At 35.3% G+C, this 19,074-nt stretch overlaps 1 protein-coding gene across 2 annotated transcripts in view; it reads left to right on the forward strand.

The window, feature by feature from the left end:
* The window catches only part of CEP76 (centrosomal protein 76), a 34,060-nt gene that overhangs the window by 3,891 nt on the left and 11,095 nt on the right, over positions 1–19,074 (forward strand). Inside the window, exons 5-12 of one of the 2 annotated variants that reach the window (XM_035013856.1) lie at positions 972–1,157; positions 3,178–3,275; positions 3,648–3,776; positions 8,489–8,677; positions 12,294–12,460; positions 13,376–13,709; positions 15,511–15,728; positions 16,330–16,372. In XM_035013856.1, coding sequence (XP_034869747.1) covers positions 972–1,157; positions 3,178–3,275; positions 3,648–3,776; positions 8,489–8,677; positions 12,294–12,460; positions 13,376–13,709; positions 15,511–15,728; positions 16,330–16,372 — 1,364 coding nt within the window. Of the gene's footprint in view, positions 1–971; positions 1,158–3,177; positions 3,276–3,647; positions 3,777–8,488; positions 8,678–12,293; positions 12,461–13,375; positions 13,710–15,510; positions 15,729–16,329; positions 16,603–19,074 lie in introns of those variants that run through there. The other variant, XM_035013857.1, reaches the window with a different exon arrangement.

A 19,074-nucleotide genomic window follows, 5' to 3' on the forward strand; every position in this document is an offset into this window, starting at 1 on the left:
GCTTGCGCACTCTCTCTCAAATCAATCAGTCAAACAGTAAATGCCTGTTAGGTGCATTATGCTATGGTAGGCAAGTGCTGCGGATATAGTGGAGAATGAGACATAATCCTCATTTATGAAAGATAGCTAGATTTATGATGTTAATGTGACTTTCAAAAATAAAAATTAGGATGGACATCTGTAACTCTCATTTTTATAACTTTAAAATTATATACTTGATTCCCATAATTGTTTTGCATTATTTCTATTAACGTATTTTGTATGTTATTTCAATATAGAAATCTTTACATTTGTAAACTTAACAAAGTTATAGAATTATACCTTCAGAATTTTAGATTGCTAAGATGGTTAATATAGTACGAAAAATTTTTTTTGCCCCCAGTGAAAAATGTTGCCCTGGGCGCCTGGGTGGCTCAGTTGGTTGGGCGACTGCCTTCAGCTCAGGTCATGATCCTGGAGTCCTGGGATCGAGTCCCGCATCGGGCTCCCTGCTTGGCAGGGAGTCTGCTTCTCCCTCTGACCCTCCCCCCTCTCATGCTCTCTCTATCTCATTCTCTCTCTCAAATAAGTAAATAAAATCTTAAAAAAAAAAAAATGTTGCCCTAATAGGCCTGTTAAAAAAAAAAAAAAAGAATTAATTAATTTGAGAGAGAGAGCGTGAGCGAGCCCAAGGGGCAGGGAGGGGGAGGAGCAGACTCCCTGCTGAGCAGGGAGCCCAATGTGGAGCTCCATCCCAGGCCCCTGAGATCATGACCTGAGCCAAAGGCAGACACTTAACCAACAGAGCCACCCAGGGTGCCCCAGGATTGTACTTTTTTTTATAATGTAATCTGTTGCATGCTTTTTGAGGCATTACCAGATTATTTTACTTGGTTTTATGTAAGTTTATTATTAGTATCCTTTGTAATAAAAGTATTTTTATGTTGGACTAACAGAATATGTAATGTGGTACATTTGGTTTATGTTGCCAGGTGATGGAACTCGAATGGCTGATTCAACAACAATGTTATCAATAAGTGATCCAGTTCATATGGTGCTAATCAAAACAGACATATTTGGTGAGACTACTTTGGTAGCATCCTATTTTCTCGAATGGCGATCAGTTTTGGGCTCAGAAAATGGAATGACCAGTCTTACTGTGGAACTTATGGGTGTAGGTATGATGATTAATCACTGTTACCTTTTTATAGCCACAGCTTGTTTGTAAATACCTTTTATGTTTTCTGAATACCTTTGTAAACCAAGAAGGAAACATGTAAAAAGAATTTTGTTAGGGGGCGCCCGACTCTTGGTTTCCGCCCAGGTATTGATCTCAGGGTTGTGAGATCCAAGTCCTGCATCAGGCTCTGCACTCAGCATGGAGTCTGCTTAAGACTCCTTCTCCCTTTCCCTCTGCCCTTCTCGCCTGCACTTGTGTGTGTTTTCCGCCCCCCTCTCTCTAAAATAGAATCTTTTAAAAAAATACTTAAAAAAAGGATTTCATTAGAATTATAGTTGGACTGTAGTATTGTAGTCTTGGGAAATGTCATGAAGCATGTTATAAGTATAGAACTTCACAGTCAATCTGACCTTGTCTTAAGGAAAAAATTTTTTATGGGGCTTGCTTGCTCTTTCTTTCTTTCTTTTTTTAACATTTTATTTATTTGACAGAGAGAGAGAGAGCGTGCCCAAGCAGGGGGAGCAGCAGAGGGCAAGGGAGAAGCAGGCTCTCCACTGAGCAGGGAGGCTGATGCGGGGCTCGATTCCAGATGCTTAACCGACTGAGCCACCTAGGCGTCCCTTGCTTTTTCTCTTTTTTCAAATTTATTTGATTGTGTATAAGGCTGTAAAGAAAATTAAGATTCTTCACACACATGCATATGTAAAAACCCTCTATTCCAGCACACTCCAGTGTACAGTGCATCCCCATTAGTACCAGTGTCTTCCTGCAGCAAGGGTTCTTACAGGTTATGGAGTTGATATTCTTCCATCCTTTTACTTGTGTGAACGTGGGACTCAAAGAGGTACTAACTTGCTCATTGACTAACTTGCTCAAATATCTGTGAATAGTACTCTTTGAGGACAGAGATGGTGCCTATCTTATTCACCATTGTCTCCTTGGACTCTTGCATACTATCTGATGTGTAATACATATTTGCTAATAAAATAAGACCTACCACTATTTTATGCATAACATGTAGAGGAATTACTTTGGTATTGAAACTAAGTTGCATAGTCTAACCTGGCCAGTGGACAGTATAGCTTTAGGACTTTAGATTCTGATAAGTCAGACCTGGAATGTGTTTTTCCTTAAATAGAAAGTAGGGGGAAAAAGTTTTATGTGGGATATTTATTTTCAAAAGATACCCATTATTTGTCTTCAGATACAGTCCTAACATGGTTATCATAGTAGTGACCAAGAAACAAGTATATTCTGATTCACCAGAGAAATAGTAAATAGTTCTGGTAACAACAACAAAAAAAGTATATTTGTTTTCTGATTCTTTAAAGCCAGGAATGGATTGAAAATTTGTACTCACATGTGATGTGAAAAATGGGAAGGGATTAAAAAAATATATATAGGAAAGGATACATAGGAATTACTATATATGATAAAGTATAAATATTTTCTGACAATGAGATGTTAACTGTTGCTTTACTTTGTTTTTGATGTAAATCTGGTTGGCATACATTTTTTTTTTTTTAAGATTTTATTCATTTATTTGAGAGAATGAGATAGAGAGAGCATGAGAGTGGGGAGGGTCAGAGGGAGAAGCAGACTCCCCGCCGAGCAGGGAGCCCGATGTGGGACTCGATCCCGGGACTCCAGGATCATGACCTGAGCCGAAGGCAGTCGCTTAACCAACTGAGCCACCCAGGCGCCCCTGGTTGGCATACATTTAATGAAGATAAAAATTAAGAATACCAAATCCTGTATATCCAAACAGCCCCTTAAAACGTGATAAGCAAACTCAGAAAATAGGTAATCTCTTTATAATTAGATAAAGGTCTTCATTAAAAACTAATTTGATTTGGTTCGTTTTTAATATGAATATTAAAGATGATGTTGAATATTATCTGTATTTCATGTAAGAGGTAAAGCACAAAATTCTTTAATTATTTTGGTTAGACTTTGGTTGACTAAATATACATAGTATGGAAACCTCTGAAGTTCTAAATATTTATTTAAATTTATAGGCACAGAATCAAAAGTTTCTGTCGGAATTTTAAATATAAAACTTGAGATGTACCCACCACTCAATCAAACATTATCTCAAGAAGTAGTGAACACACAGGTAAATAATTCTGAATTTCTCTTCTTTGTGTATTTGTTTTCATAATGGTGTATTTACCTGTTGATCCTAGAAAGTACTTTCTTTTTAGAAAATTATCACTTCCTAGTTTTAAGCAAAAGAATGACAATATGACTTATTTAAAAATGTTTGTCTTGTGAGAAAAGATCACTAACCATTATATGGAGACGAGATTATGGAGTGGGGTGTTGATATAGGGAAGTCAGTCAGGAGGCTCTTAGAGATAGATGGTAGAGATGATATCTTATGTTAGGATGGTGGTAGAGATGGAGAGAAGAGTGCTGAATTGTTACATATTTTAGAGTATGTAAGGAGAAAAAACAAATTGAAGGAAGTATTTTTTTAAATTTCTAGCTTGCTTTGGAACGTCAGAAAACTGCAGAGAAAGAGCGATTATTTCTTGTATATGCAAAGCAGTGGTGGAGAGAATATTTGCAAATTCGACCTTCACACAACTCACGGCTGGTTAAGATTTTTGCACAGGTTTGTAAATTGCATTAGAAAAGGTTCACACCTATATTTGAGATTTACTGTTGTATATGTAAATTTCAATTAAGATGAATTTGTAAAATGTATTTATTCCAGACAAATGAAACTTTATTTGTAAAAATCGAATATGATTTTACAATACTCTTTCAGTGAGTAGGTGACATAACACAGTCTTTGTTTTATTTTGCTTTTCATTTTCAGTTATTCTTTTTAAACCCTTTTTGAATATATTTGGTTTAAAATAGATGAAGACCCACTTTGTTTAATTTGGAGAGTGATACTTAGTACTAAATGATTAAATACTAAGATACTTTGCAGTTGATAATGTAAATAATCCATATAGCTATATAATAATTCCATATAGCCAAAATCTCTGAACCAGTGACCAGTAATATTTAACTGCAGCATTTCAGTTCTGTATCTCTGCTTCTATTTTCCTGTATCCTAAGCCTATTTTTTCTCAACATATAATCATATAATAAAATATATGATTAGATCATATATTTGTAACTTCTGAGGAACAATGCACATATTTTATATTCATTCAACCTTATGTAGATGCTTTTATAAGAGTTATAGTGTGGTATTATTTTGACTAATATGTCTCAGATCCTGTGCATTTGTCTAGTTTTACCCTACATAGTAGGATGGGCTAAGAGTAGTTCAGTTTCTAGATGAGGAGCTTAAAAGTGGGAGAGCCTTGTTGACTAGTGGTGGAAATGAGGGAAACAGCTTCTCACTTTCCAGGAGCATTGTCTATGCATTGTTTGGGCAGACAGGTAGCATTGATGTCAGGATGGGGCAAAGAGAAACCAGTCAAAATATAACTGGCTCCCTGCTGTCTATTTAGTCTGAGGTGAGGTTATGCATTGCCATGTGGAATCTGGGACGAGAGAAGAATGGGTGGGTGAGGAAGTGAATCAGAGAAATGGCAAATGAAAGAGGAGGAGAAAGAGGATGATGCAGTTACGCAAATCGGAACGGGGATCATTTTTAGGAAATACTACTTGAACAAGTTCCCATCTCTTAGAATTCATTGTAAGAAGATTTGAACCACATAAGGTCACTTAGTCTCGTGGTAACCATATGAGATTGTCAGTTGGCCAGGCCTTACCACTTTTTATAAAAAACTATAAAAGAGAAGAGTAAAGAATTTTTCCTGATATCAAACAGCAACTTAGTCATGGAGACTCCGTTAAGTTACAGTTTCAAACTAGTGCTTTTTTGGTTTGACTGGACCACCTTTGGGTAAAGAGAGAGAGTAAAAATGTTTATCTTACTTCAGTTCCCCAAAAGTGTCTTTTGCTGCTGCGTTCTGTATTTGACTAGATGAAGTTAAGGAACAATAACATTTATTTAAGGCAGTCAGTCTAATCAAAACTAATTTTAAACCAAAAAGTTATTATACATGGTCTGAAATGAATTTCCAGTGCTTCTAGGCACAAGAGAAAATAGTTTACAGCAGCACTATCTTCCTGCAGTGATGGAAATGTTCTCTGTGCTGTCCAGTATGATAGCCATTGAACTATTAAGCATGCAGAATGTGGCAATAAAGAACTGAATTCTGAATTTTATTTAATTTTATTTAAAAAGCCACATAGGATTAGTGGCATTCTTAATGGACAGTGCAGGTTTAGAAGCTAAAGTACCGAAATTTTCAAGACATTTCATTTATGGGGATATATTATAGATAATATGAGAAATATTGCTGTAATGAAACATATAATGATATATCTTGTATTCTCAGATGCTACTATTGATGATTGATTTAGGGCACATGCATCCACTTTTTAGGTACTCATTCCTTTCCTCTCTGTTGGTGGAGTTGTAAGAATGGGACTAAATGGCCGATTCAGGAACTCAGTTAATTACCTTTATCCTAACCAAACATCTGTAGAATCATCGGAGTTGTTATACTTAATAATCTGTTGTAGTTTTTCTTCCTCACTTGCTTGTTTTGCTATAGTACAATAGTAATTCACTTAATGATAGCCTTTAAATTTTCTAGTGTAAGAAATTTTAAAGTAAGTTATAGAAATTGATCTTTAAGGCCATTAAGTTTTTTGTTTTTTTTTTTAAGATTTTATTTATTCATTTGAGACACAGAGATAGAGAGAGAGAGAACATGAGCAGGGAGAGAGGCAGAGGGAGAGGGAGAAGCAGGCTCCTCGCTGAGCCAGGAGCCCAATGTGGGGCTCAATCCCAGGACCCTGGGATCATGACCTGAGCGGAAGGCAGACGCTTAACCATCTGAGCCACCCAGGCGCCCCAAGGCCATTAAGTTTTAAGAAAATGTTACAAATCACTTGAGGATTGAGGCTATCCTTTTAATGTTCAGATTTTGATTTCAAGACAATATTCTCACACTATACTAGATTAATAATTAATACTGAGCTAATGTAGGGGTGCCTGGGTGGCTCAGTCTTTAAGCGTCTACTCTCGACTCAGGTCATGATCCCAGGGTCCTGGGATCAAGCCCCCGCATTGTGCTCCCTGCCCCGCATTGGGCTCCCTGCTCCACGGGAAGCCCTTTCCCACTCCCTTTCCCACTCCCCCTGCTTGTGTTCCATCTCTTGCTGTGTCTCTGTCAAATAAATAAGAAGCCCTTTCCCACTCCCCCTGCTTGTGTTCCATCTCTCGCTGTGTCTCTGTCAAATAAATAAATAAATAAATAAATAAATAAATAAATAAATAACAGTTAATGTAAAAGAAATCGAAATAATAGTTTTCTACTGCCCTCCAAAATTAGAATCATGGTTTTCTGTTTTTATGAGTGCCTTGAAACACCCTTCACTTAAATTTCCTCTCTTTCTGTCTCTGTTCCTTAGTTTCCTTAATTGTCTTTGGTTCTTCATTCTATTTGAGCTTTTTCCTAGCTGATCCCTTTGTTCTATCTCTATTTCTGATTCCCAAGATAGCATGGGGGAGATGGAAAGTAAGAGGCCACCATGGATGTGTTTGAGCCAGGGAGGTAACAGTGGGGTGGGAGAGGACGGAAAAAAATCAGTGCCTTTTAGAGTTGAGAACCATAGTTATGAATCAAATCATAATAATACTTTGCTCTATATAAAAAAATTCATGATCTTTCTCACTATAATTAAATGTAAATAATAGGTTTTTTTTTTCTTGCTAAGGTATGGGATTATAGTGGAGAGGTGATGTTTTGTGGTATAGAAAGACATCAGTGGTTCTGATAATTGAAACAGTTATTTTTCTGTTGGCTGAGTTAGGCCTTGTTTCTCAGGAACCTTGCCATGATAAAGAGTGTTAAATTGTCTTTGAATTTTGAATAGAAAGTAATCCTTTGACTTTGTCATTTCAGTAACCATGAATGTAAGGGAAATGTGGGCTTTGGTAATATTAACTCAAAAAGCCCAGCGGTGGACAGTCATCAGAGACTTTTGTATGCCCTGTAGTTATTTAGCTCAAATGCTAGGATATATCCTATTTTGAAAATGTAAGATGTTTTCCTTAAATGATTTTTAAAAGTCTGCTTTCAGTTCACTTAATTAACAAATCCTTGTTAACCTTCCAAGTGTAATGGAGACAAACTAAAAATGAGCTCTGATAACTTGTTGGATCAGTAAATCAGAAAAGTTATTGTTTGGATATACAGTATTAAGTTCTGTACGATAATATTAAAGAATACTTTGGCTTAGATCCCCTCTCCATCCCCCAAATACCTGCCTATTCTGTTTTCAGAAGAGTTCTTTTTTTCCCCTAATTTTATTGAGGAGTAATTAACAAATATAATTGTATATATTTAAAGTGTACAACATAATTTGATATACATATACTTTGTGGGATGACTACCAAGATTAAGATGATGAACACATCCATCACCCCACATAGTTATCTCTTTCTCATGTGGTGAGGATGCTTAAGGTCTACTCTCAGCAACTTTCAAGTTTACTGTATTAACTAGTCACCATGCTGTATATTAGATCCTCAGAACTTACTCTTCTTATAACTGAAAATTTGTACCCTTTGACGTACATCTTCCCTATTCCTCCTTCTCCCCAACCCCTGGCAGCCGCCATTCTATTTCCTATTTCTCTGAAATCAGCCTTTTTTAAAAAAAAAAAAAAAGATTTCACATGTAGTGACACCATACAGGATTTGTTTTTCTCTGTCTGGCTTATTTCACTTGGCATAATACTCTTCATATTCATCCGTGTTGTGATGAATGGCGGATCTCCTGTTTTATAGCCGATTAGTATTCTATTGTATATGTAATACCACATTTTCTTTACTCATTCATCCATTAAAGGACATTTTACTTATTTCCACATCTTGACTATTGTGAGTAATGCTGCAGTGAGAATGGATGCACAGATACCTCTTTGAGATACTGATTTCAGTTGCTTCAGATATATATCCAGGAGTGAGATTGCTGAATCATGGTAGTTCAAGTTCTTATTGTCACAAGTTTTGGAGACAGCTGAGGGTTTGAATCCTAGCTCTGTTGCATAATACCTGTAGCTTCAGTTTCTTCATTTATGAAATGAAAACAGTAAGAGATGTTAAGATTAAAAGATAAATTGTATGCGTAGCACTTAGCTACCCAGTGCTGGATGCAGGGTAAGCACTCAATAAGTGTTATCCAGAATTATCTTGTCCCACATTAATATATTCTAAGAAAAAGTTGTAAAATTGGGAATGATTAATCTATCCTTACAGTTGATGTTTTTTCCCTCTTCCCCCAGGATGAAAATGGGATAAATAGACCAGTGTGTTCCTATATTAAACCACTTCGAGCTGGGAGGCTTCTGGATACTCCAAGGCAGGCAGCAAGATTTGTTAATGTCCTTGGTTATGAAAGAGCCCCTGTTATTGGAGGAGGAGGTAAACAGGAACAGTGGTGCACTCTGCTGGCCTTTCTCTGTAGAAACAAGGTATTCTACACATGTAATAGAATTAAAAAGCAGTACATCATAGTTACTGTGAATTGATTGCATTTGAAAACAGAAAAGTCAGTGAATTATCAATTTGAACTAGTCACAATCTTTTGTTTTTAATACATAAAAAACTTAGCATCTTTATTTTCTTGTGTAGTTTCTTATTAGCATAATATGATTTTTGTGAGATGGAGACAAGTACTATCGTGTCAGAAATCAAGATATAGAGGTAAATTAAACAGTGAATTAGAGACGGTGCTGGGACCAGAATCATGGTCTTTCTATTACTATTCATGTTTTAAAATCTATTTAGATGATACATTTTTTTTACAAGAGAAAATGGCAGTACAAGATGAATATGGAAGAAAATCTTGGATTGCATGATATTTTGTTTAGTTTCAGGTGTAAGTATGTATTTAAGAATTTGTACATTTTTGATATTAACTGATTTCAATAAATGAATTTTATAGATTATGTGATATTTTTAATCTGTGTTCTAAAAATGTTGATAATATGAAAACAAGACTATCTTTAGCATTTCAGTTCTGAAATAGAAAAAAATCAATTTTTTTATTATTTGTTTTGCAATAATTTTTGTCTGAGGTTTTATAAGTAGTATGAGTTCATTCACAAGGCAAAGCTTATACAGAAGAGCCTATTTAGCTTAGAGATTGATTTGTTAGGAAGATTTTATCTTAAAAACAATTGGTGGGGGGCGCCTGGGTGGCTCAGTCAGTTAAGTGTCTGCCTTGGGCTCAGGTCATGATCCTGGGGTCCTGGGATTGAGCCCTGCGTTGGGCTCCCTGCTCAGCGGGGAGTCTATTTCTCCCTCTGCCCCTCACCCTGCTCATGCTTTCTCTCTCTTGCATGCTCTCTCTCTCTCTCTCTCAAATAAATAAATCATCTTAAAAAAAAAAAAACAATTGAAGGGGCTCCTGGGTGGCTCAGTCAGTTACACATCTTACTCTTGATTTTGGCCCAGGTCATGATCTCAGGATAGTGGAGTTGAGCCCCAAGTCAGGCTCTGTGCTCAGCATGGAGTTTACTTAAGATTCTCTTCTCTCTTCCTTCCACTCTGCTTCTCCCCACCTCCCTCACTCTCTCTTTCTTTTTTCTTTTTTTTTTTTTTAAGATTTTATTTATTTGGCAGAGAGAGACACAGCGAGAGAGGGAACACAAGCAGGGGGAGTAGGAGAGGGAGAAACAGGCTTCCCACAGAGCAGGGAGCCCGATGTGGGGCTCAATCCCAGGATCCTGGGATCGTGACCTGAGCCAAAGGCAGACGCTTAACGACTGAGCCACCCAGGCGCCCCTACACTATTTCTTTCTTAAAAAAAAAAGAAAACAGTTAAACATTATCAATAAATTACTTTGATTTATTCTCAAGTTGTGGTTCCCAAAAGTTGTGTGTTTGGATTTAAGCTTTTTTATTTCAAATGTAGCAGGAATGGTACATATTTAAAGTCATTATGTAAATCATTCTTAACTAAAGCAAATAATCACCCCTTTGATTCATTATTTTGTTTACCTGAGTTTGTTTAAAGAGAAAGCACATCTTAAATTAGAATCTTGAAATTATTAATTTAAAAAAATTTTTTTAAAAATTTATTCAGAGAGAAAGAGAGCGAGCGAGAGTACAAGTAGCGGGGAGAGTCAGCGGGAGAGGGAGAGGCATACTCCCCCCTGAGCAGGGAGCCCAACACAGGGCTTGATTACTGAGATCATGACCTGAGCAAAAGGCAGCCACTTAAACTGAGCCACCCAGGCGCCCCAGAAGCTTGCAATTATTGAAAAAGTTATTCTTGCACGAACAAGAGCATTACAGCAGTACGGGTGCAATTTCTCCCATGATTCTGTTGCCAGTTTTTCATCTCTTTTTTTATATTTTCGTGTTTCTCTGTGTATATATTATTTTTCCATAATTATAATTGAGATATAAATAAAGTTTTGTGTCCTGCTTTATACTTTAACATTATGCTATGGACATTTTCCCATGTAGTAGTTGCTACAATTTTTATGATCTCCATCTATTCATGTTTGCATAAGTATAAAGTTTTCTTTAGTTGATATACAAAATCTACTTAACTTTTGCCATTGTAGGAACTGTTTCTTTTGGCTACAGTAGCTTCTAATTTTTTGATATCTTTGTGAGTGAATATTTTCATTGAATATCTTTGGGAGTATTATTATTTTTCTTTTGAAAATTTTTAGTATAAAATCTCAGTATAGAAATTACTGTGTCTAGAAGGTTGGATATTTTTCAAAAGTCAAATTTGACATTTTAAAATGTTATTGGTTCTAGTATATTTAATCAAAAAACAGCAGTATAGAGCCACTAATACAAAATTTAAGGGGAAAGAAATCACCCCTCAGGCTAACACTGCACTTAAAATTTTATGTATTATGCAGAACCTTTAGTCCTGCACTTAAATACATATCTTCATGTAATTGTAGCCTGTTTTAATATTTTTATTTTTTATAGATTATCAGATATTTTGTTTTTGTAGCTTTCATAATATTTTTAAGTTGTGAAAATAATATTATCAAAGAAAATTTAAAAAATAGAAGGGAAAATGATATATAACCTTCCATAATTATAGCCATTGTTGACATTTTCTTCTTTCAGTCATTTTTCCTGGTATGTATTGCCTTAAAATGATCACATACAGATACTGTAACTCATTGTTTTGAGTATTTTCCCATGTATTTGCATTTCTTGATGTATCATTTGTCATCTTGTCTGTTCATGTCCTTTAGCTCTTTAGCTATTCATCTTTAAAATCTTGCTACTTTTCTTTCTGTGTTATATAAATTTTTTATAAACTTTTGAATCCGAATGTCCCCTTTTATTTATTTATTTATTTATTAAAGATTTTATTTATTTATTTGACAGAGAGAGACACAGTGAGAGAGGGAACACAGCAGGGGGAGTGAGAGAGGGAGAAGCAAGCTTCCCACCGAGCAGGGACCCCGATGCGGGGCTTGATCCCAGGACCCTGGGATCATGACCTGAGCTGAAGGCAGACGCTTAATGCCTGAGCCACCCAGACACCCCGGAATGTCCCCTTTTAAAGTATATATGTTATGACTATCAGATTTGTGAGCACTGACTTTGTAAAATAATTTAGGTTCTTCTAAAATTAGTGTATTCTTACCCCTGTCCCCAATTGTTTTAGCTTATTACCACTAGACTAATGATTAAAAGAAAAAATTAGGGGCATCTGGGTGGCTCAGTCACCTTCGGCTCAGGTCATGATCTCAGGGTCCTGGAATCAAGCCCCATGTCGGGCTCCCTGCTGGGTGGGGAGTCTGCTCCCTCTCCCTCTTTCCTCTCTCTTTCTCTCTCTCTCTCTTGCTCTCTCTTAAGTAAATAAATAAAATCTTTAAAAAAAAAAAATCTAGGGGTGCCTAGCTGGCTCAGTCGGTGAAGCACGTGACTCCCCATCTCAGGGTTGTGAGTTTGAGTCCCATGTTGGGTTTAGAGATTACTTAAAAATAAAAAAAAAAAACTTGAAAAAATGAAAAAATTAATACTGCTTTTTAATTATAATTTTTATTGGATATTTAATGAGGAAACTGAAGGAATAAATACTTAATTCATTTCATTTTCTAGGGTGACTGTGAAGATCATGCTAACCTTCTATGCAGCCTTCTTCTTGGATATGGATTAGAAGCCTTTGTCTGTGTTGGGACTAAGGCAAAAGGAGTACCTCACGCGTGGGTTATGACCTGTGGAACTGATGGGACTATCACTTTTTGGGAGAGTTTAACAGGGCACAGGTTTGTCATCTATGTTAGAAGGATATTAAAATGAAGATGTAAATGTTTGAGATTATAGGTTCTTTGTTTATATTGATGGTATTCAAAGGCACATCCTGATAATTTTCATTATTAGAGCCTTTTTGATAACTATGTAAAACATTACTTCAATTAAAATATTAAATTTGAAGAAAATTTGTACATCTAAAATATTGGTAAAAATATTGGTAAAATAATATTGGTAAAAAATAAATGATTTATTTTTAATTTTGTGTAATTGGCATATGCTTTTTCTGATGTTTTTCCTCAAGCCTAAAAGTAAGTTCAGGTTGTAAATCATGATTTCTTCTGAAAATCTGATGTCACTAACTCCACATTGGTAAATTCACTGTATACTTTTCTTAGTTCTTTTGACTGCCATCAGATTTTGAAAGAGTTGCGTGCTCCTCCCTCTTTCCTGGGACCATCTCTTTCCTTAGCTTCTCCCATAGCTCTGTCTTTCAGTTTTCATTATTCCTGTCTGGCTGTTCTCACTTCTCCTTCATCTTATCTGTAAATGTTGGAGTTCCTAAAGGTGCGGCCCTGGGCCATCTTCTCAGTTTTCTGAATTTCCCCCTGGTTGATAATCGTTTTAATTAGTTGTACCTATTTAGTTGTAGCTAAGTTATTTTAATTGTGTTACCTGAGATGAATGGTTTTGATCTTAATGATTATACATAGAATATATTTTCATGTTGAATAAAGTTGATTTTTATATCATAATATGTGCCATACAATTACTGTAGAGTAATCAAATTGTAGAAATATAAGAAGAAAAAACAAGTATTAAACTTTAGTCCTGGGAAATAGTTATAGCCTTAAGTATCTTTTTCAATAGGTGTTGCCTTCTTAATTTTTAAGTTTTTATTATATAAAGTGATGATTTACTTTTTTTAGGTACATCCACAAACCTGCCAATCCTGATGAATCTCCAGTTGCTGAACAGCCCAAACCATTGTACCCATATCGAACAATTGGTTGTGTTTTCAATCATCAGATGTTCCTGGGAAATTGTCAGCCCTCTGACTCAGTAGAAATCTGTGTATTTGATTTGAATGATGAATCCAAATGGAAACCCATGAGTGAAGAAGCAATCAAATCTGTTTGTGCTCCGGGAGCTACAACATCCCTTCCTCCCTTTCCCCCTCTGTGTGCATCCACAATTGATGCTTCAGTAACAAGTAATGAAATAGAAATGCAGCTAAGGCTGCTAGTGTCAGAACACAGGAAGGTAATTAACACTGAGATTTGTAGTTTTGCGCATTTTTTTAATTTGTTTATATATTTAACGATTGGGGGGGGCAGGTGGGATAGTGCCAGTCACGGTTCTAGCCCTGAAGAAAGCAGATTTAATTCCTGCCCTTAAGAAGCTTGAAGTTTTGGGGCACCTGGGTGGCTCAGTCATTAGGCGTCTGCCTTTGGCTCAGGTCATGGTCCCAGGGTCCTGGGCTCGAGCCCCGCATCGGGCTCCCTGCTCGGCGGGAAGCCTGCTTCTCCCTCTCTCACTCCCCACTGCTTGTGTTCCCTCTCTCTCTGTGTCTGTCTCTGTCAGATAAAATCTTAAAAAAAAAAAAAAAGACAAAAAACATAAAAAGATTAGTATATTTTAAGAATTTTTGTTCATGAAAAGAAACCAGAAGTGAAAAGAGCACAATTGGAGTGGGAAAAGTTATATGCAACACATATAACCATCAAAGGACTAGAATCCCAGAAGACTTATTTCTAATTCACCTCTTCGGATTCCCCACCTTTGGTGAATCCAGTTTTCCATGTTCCTTGAGGCCATCAAAGGCAAACTGATTTATCAAATACGTTTTCTGGGCTCCCAATTACTATTAATTTTGGCTTCTAAAATCTGCTGTACTCACTTGCCAACTCATCAAAGCATTTAAAAGTATATTTTGGAAAATATTTAATCTGGCATTTGTAGTTTGGTCTTATTAGCAATAGGTTGTTTAAGGACCTAGTTCACTATACTGCTGGGAATGAAAGCCCCTCATTACTGCCCCTTTCCTTCCATCACTTATACTGCCTTTTAATTTTCTTAGGTATTGTTTACAAACAAGACCAGTATTTTATTACGTTATAAGAATTTATATAGAGAAGAAAACTGAGCTAGATACTAGTGTTAATCACTAAGTTAATGGTGCCTGTAAACCAACAAGTAAGATTTACTTTTTGCCAGGGTAAAAAGGTGATCGTAGACCTTTGGGGTTACTTGGAACCACTTAAAACCTTGAATACACAATGGATCGTGGATCAACTACATCAAAAACTAATGATGTATTGTATGGTGACTAACGTAACATTAAAAAAAAAAAAAAACCAAAAACCTTGAATACAAAATCAGGAAATGGTAGAGATCTATTATGATAATCAAAATATTTAAGTTTTTTATGTTTGTAACAATATTTCAAAAATATGTGTCTAGATATCTGTAGTTCATTTGATGTTATAAATGAAATCATAATTGCCTTCAGCATTCCATTAGAAACATGTTTTAAGCTCCCTAAAGGCCTATAGCATGTCTTTTTCACCTTTTTATCTCTTTACAGTTTAAAAGTTTGTGTTTTTTATAAATATTTGAGTTTAATTATACATGCAATTCATTTGTTGATTTTTCTCCCCTACTATAGTTGAATTTGTGTTGGAGCAATCAAATTAAGCAGATTCAATCTTACTAAACTCTTTAAAGTTAAATAAAATATGATTTCAAATTTCAGTGGCACTGTGTTTTCCATAGTAGGACTCTTCCATGTAGTCTTTTCTAGTGGATATTAAGGAAGTATAGATTTTGGAGACTTTCCTAACATCATTGTATTGAAAGTTTATTGGTTTTTTTCCTCTAAGAAGTAAAACCAGATACCTGTAGTTCCTTTATTTGTATGTGTCCTTATAATTAATAGAAAGTTTAAAAAGTTATGACAGGTTTTAAAAATCTCTTGGCATACATTAAAATAGCCAACATTTATAATTGGTTTTTAAAACATTAGTGTATTTCACCTTTCCTTTTCATCTTTTGATTGCTGTAGGATCTTGGTCTCACTACTGTTTGGGAAGACCAGCTTTCCTATCTCTTATCACCAGCTTTGGCTTCTTATGAATTTGAACGTACAACAAGTATATCTGCAGGCAATGAAGAATTTCAAGATGCCATAAGGAGAGCTGTACCTGATGGTCACACATTTAAAGGGTTCCCAATACATTTTGTATATAGAAATGCAAGGCGTGCATTTGCCACATGTCTTCGGTAAGGTGGAATTTATGAATTCATAAATATTGTTATTGGCTTAGGAATTTAAAGATATTTATTTGAGAGAGAGAGCGCTCAAGGTGGGGGCAGAGTGGGGACAAGCAGACTGTGCTGAGCATGGAGCCCGATGCGGGGCTGGTTCTCACGACTCTGAGATCATGACCTGAGCTGAAATCAAGAGTCAGACGTGCAACCTACTGAGCCACCCAGGCACCCCTGTTAACCTAGGAATTTTAGCAGTCTGGTTAGTCTGGTTATTTAGGAATGACTTTAGAATCACATGGTGAACTTTTATAATGATTTATTATTTTCCTTGCCACAGATTGTGATTCATTAGGTCTGAAATGTAGCTCTAGTAGTTGGGATAATTTTCCCATTGATTTTGGTGCAGTCTCAGTTGAGGATTTCTGATCTTGTCCAGTGTAATTTTTTAAATTTATAGACTGAAGAAGTATTCTATAATTTGAATAAGTTAACCAAAATCACAGGGCTATTGGTAGCAGAGACAGGATTTTTAAAAATTATTTTAAATACTGACTTACTTAGAAATAAAACCTAAGTTCACTTCTTAATTGAATAAATTTTCTTTCTTCTATAGGTCTCCTTTCTGTGAAGAAATAATCTGTTGCCGTGGAGACCAGGTGCGACTGGCAGTTCGTGTCCGAGTGTTTACTTACCCTGAATCTGCATGTGCTGTTTGGATCATGTTTGCTTGTAAATATCGCTCGGTATTATAGGACTAACATTTCTATAAGAATGTACCTGTTTTATTGGAATTTTACATATTGTACATTACTAGGTGTATAGAGGTTATCATTTTAAAAATCACATTCTGGCTTGGATGTCATATTTCACTTTTGTATATACCTGACAATGTTTGAAAAAAATCGTGTGTATTTAAAAATTAAGGATAAAAAACTTGTATAAATCTGAGTGGAATTTAGTATAAATTAAGTGTGTATTTTATTTTAATAAATGCTACTTTGTTTACAGGTATTCAGTAGTTTAAATATAAATACAAAATTTACTCAGTTTTCTTTACATTAACAGGTAATCAGAGATATTTATGTCTAAGGGTTTGAGTCATAGTAAAATCAATATGATCATTATTTTTCATAGATTAATGGGATTATTTTATATAAATTAGGAAAAATTAACCTCACAACAGATTTATTCATTGAATAGGTGAAAATACGTTTTGATGAATTATCACTTTTGAGGTTTACCCATGGCCATAGGGATATTTGTGACTTCCCAGGGATTTATGGGAAGACTTTGATGCAAGAGTAGGAAAAACTAATAGCAGAAAAGCATAAATATTAATAAAACAAACCTCACATAAAAGTACATAAATAATTTATAAATATGGTAGTTAGATGCATTATAAATTGACTATTTTTATTTTTAAAAATTTTAAATATTTATTTGAGAGAGAGAGTGCGTGCATAAGCAGGGGGAGCGGCAGAGGGAGAGGGAGAAGCAGGCAACCCACTGAGCAGGGAGCCTGATGTGGGACTTGATTCCAGGACCCTGGGATCATGACCCACCTGAGGGTAGACGCTTTTTTTTTTTTTTTGAAGGTAGACGCTTAACTGAGCTACCCAGGCTCCCCCAAAATGAGTGTTTTAGAAAAAATTCATCATACCCTTCTGTTATGACACTTTGATAAACTATTTCTGTAGTTATTATTGGCAGTTTGTTGCTGATTCTCTGTAGTCAGAGGATTCATTACTAGCCTCTTCATGGATTCCATCTTATAAACCACATTTGTTTTTCTTTCTTCCTTTTTCTTTTTTATTGTGATAAAAAACATCGGTGTATATGTGACTACTCTAAATTGGAGAATCATGTGAGGCCACTGAAAAATGAGCATATGTGAGGGACTCCATGCTGATATTTGCTTTAAAATTGAGCAAGTTTTAAAAGTTAGTTTTAAAAGTGAACAACAGTGAGCATTAAAAAAGCTATAGCAATTTGACTTTTTGTAAGAAGCTACATGACATAATTGATAGATTTGACTGTCCATTCAGCATCTCTCTGCACAGGTTGCTTCATCCATTGGTCTTAAAGCAACTATGGGGGCACCTGAGTGGCTCAGTTGGTTAAATGTCCCACTCTTGATCTCAGCTCAGGTCTTGATCTCAGGGTTGTGAGTTCGAGCCCATGTTGGGCTCCATGCTGGGTGTGGAACCTACTTAAAAAAAAAGAAAGCAGCAGGATACTAGTCGGCTGTGCAAGTTACTCTTTTCATCACTTCATTGCAAATGATTTAATGTTTTTAAAATTAAAACCTAGAGATACCCTAAAATTTACCTTTTGTTTATTTTTGTATATAATAAATATTTATGATTTAACTTGTTTAAAAAATCTGAAAATATCCCTCTTAATTTTCATTGAAAACAGTAATCAGATGTTTTTTGTGAGACTGACATGACTTTAGAGAATTAGCAAAATAAGAATTAGACTTTTTTCCTCTGTTACCAGAATTACTCATAAAGCTATCAATGGGGAAAATTGCTTATAATTTTCAACTTTGGGAACAAACCATTTATGGGGCACATACTAAGAGGCAGACTATTTTAAGATCAAGGCTATGTTATCATTGAGGCTGGGCTTCCTGCCTTATTGTATCAGAGTAACGCATGTATTCATAATGCATCTTTGGTATAAATTCTAAAATAAATTTCCTTTTTAAGCACTTTAATAGAGTGTGACATGAATAATTTTCTGTAAAGGTGGTTTATTTCAAAAGATTCTTTCAGTACATTTATCACTAGAATTCTCATTACCAATAATTTTTCTTTTTAAAAATTAAATTTACCTTGTCTATTTAGCTGTCATAAAAGTTGTTTTCCTATTAAAAATAAAATTTTTTATATAATGTCTTTAATGTGTTCTTTTGTACACTAATACAGTCCTCTATACATATATGTATATGTATAATATATAGGTATATTTATTAGGAGAAGAGTATCAGAAACCTAGAAACTTTATTATTCAAGCACGAGCCTGTTGAATAAAACATACTAAATTTAGTTCCAACTAAGTGAACACTCCAAATGCCTTTAAATTTTTTTCTACTATTGAGATGTGCATTTTTTGTTATGATCTGCAAAAACACATCTATAACCTGACAGTTCTGGAAAGTGCACATATTTGAAACTCACTTTTCTACTTCTTAAAAAGACAAGACTTGAACCAAATGAAGAGTAGGCTTTATATTTGGAAAGACTATTGCTGTTAAAGTAGTATTCTGTGCCATATAACTGACCATCAGAAGGCATTAGTTATAAATCAATTGCTTAAACTAACCCATTCACACTTGATTTCATGCTGTACTAAA

Source organism: Mirounga leonina, unplaced genomic scaffold (assembly GCF_011800145.1).
Source record: "Mirounga leonina isolate KUSES-001 unplaced genomic scaffold, KU_Mleo_1.0 Mir_167, whole genome shotgun sequence".
In the NCBI taxonomy this organism is placed as follows: domain Eukaryota; kingdom Metazoa; phylum Chordata; class Mammalia; order Carnivora; family Phocidae; genus Mirounga; species Mirounga leonina.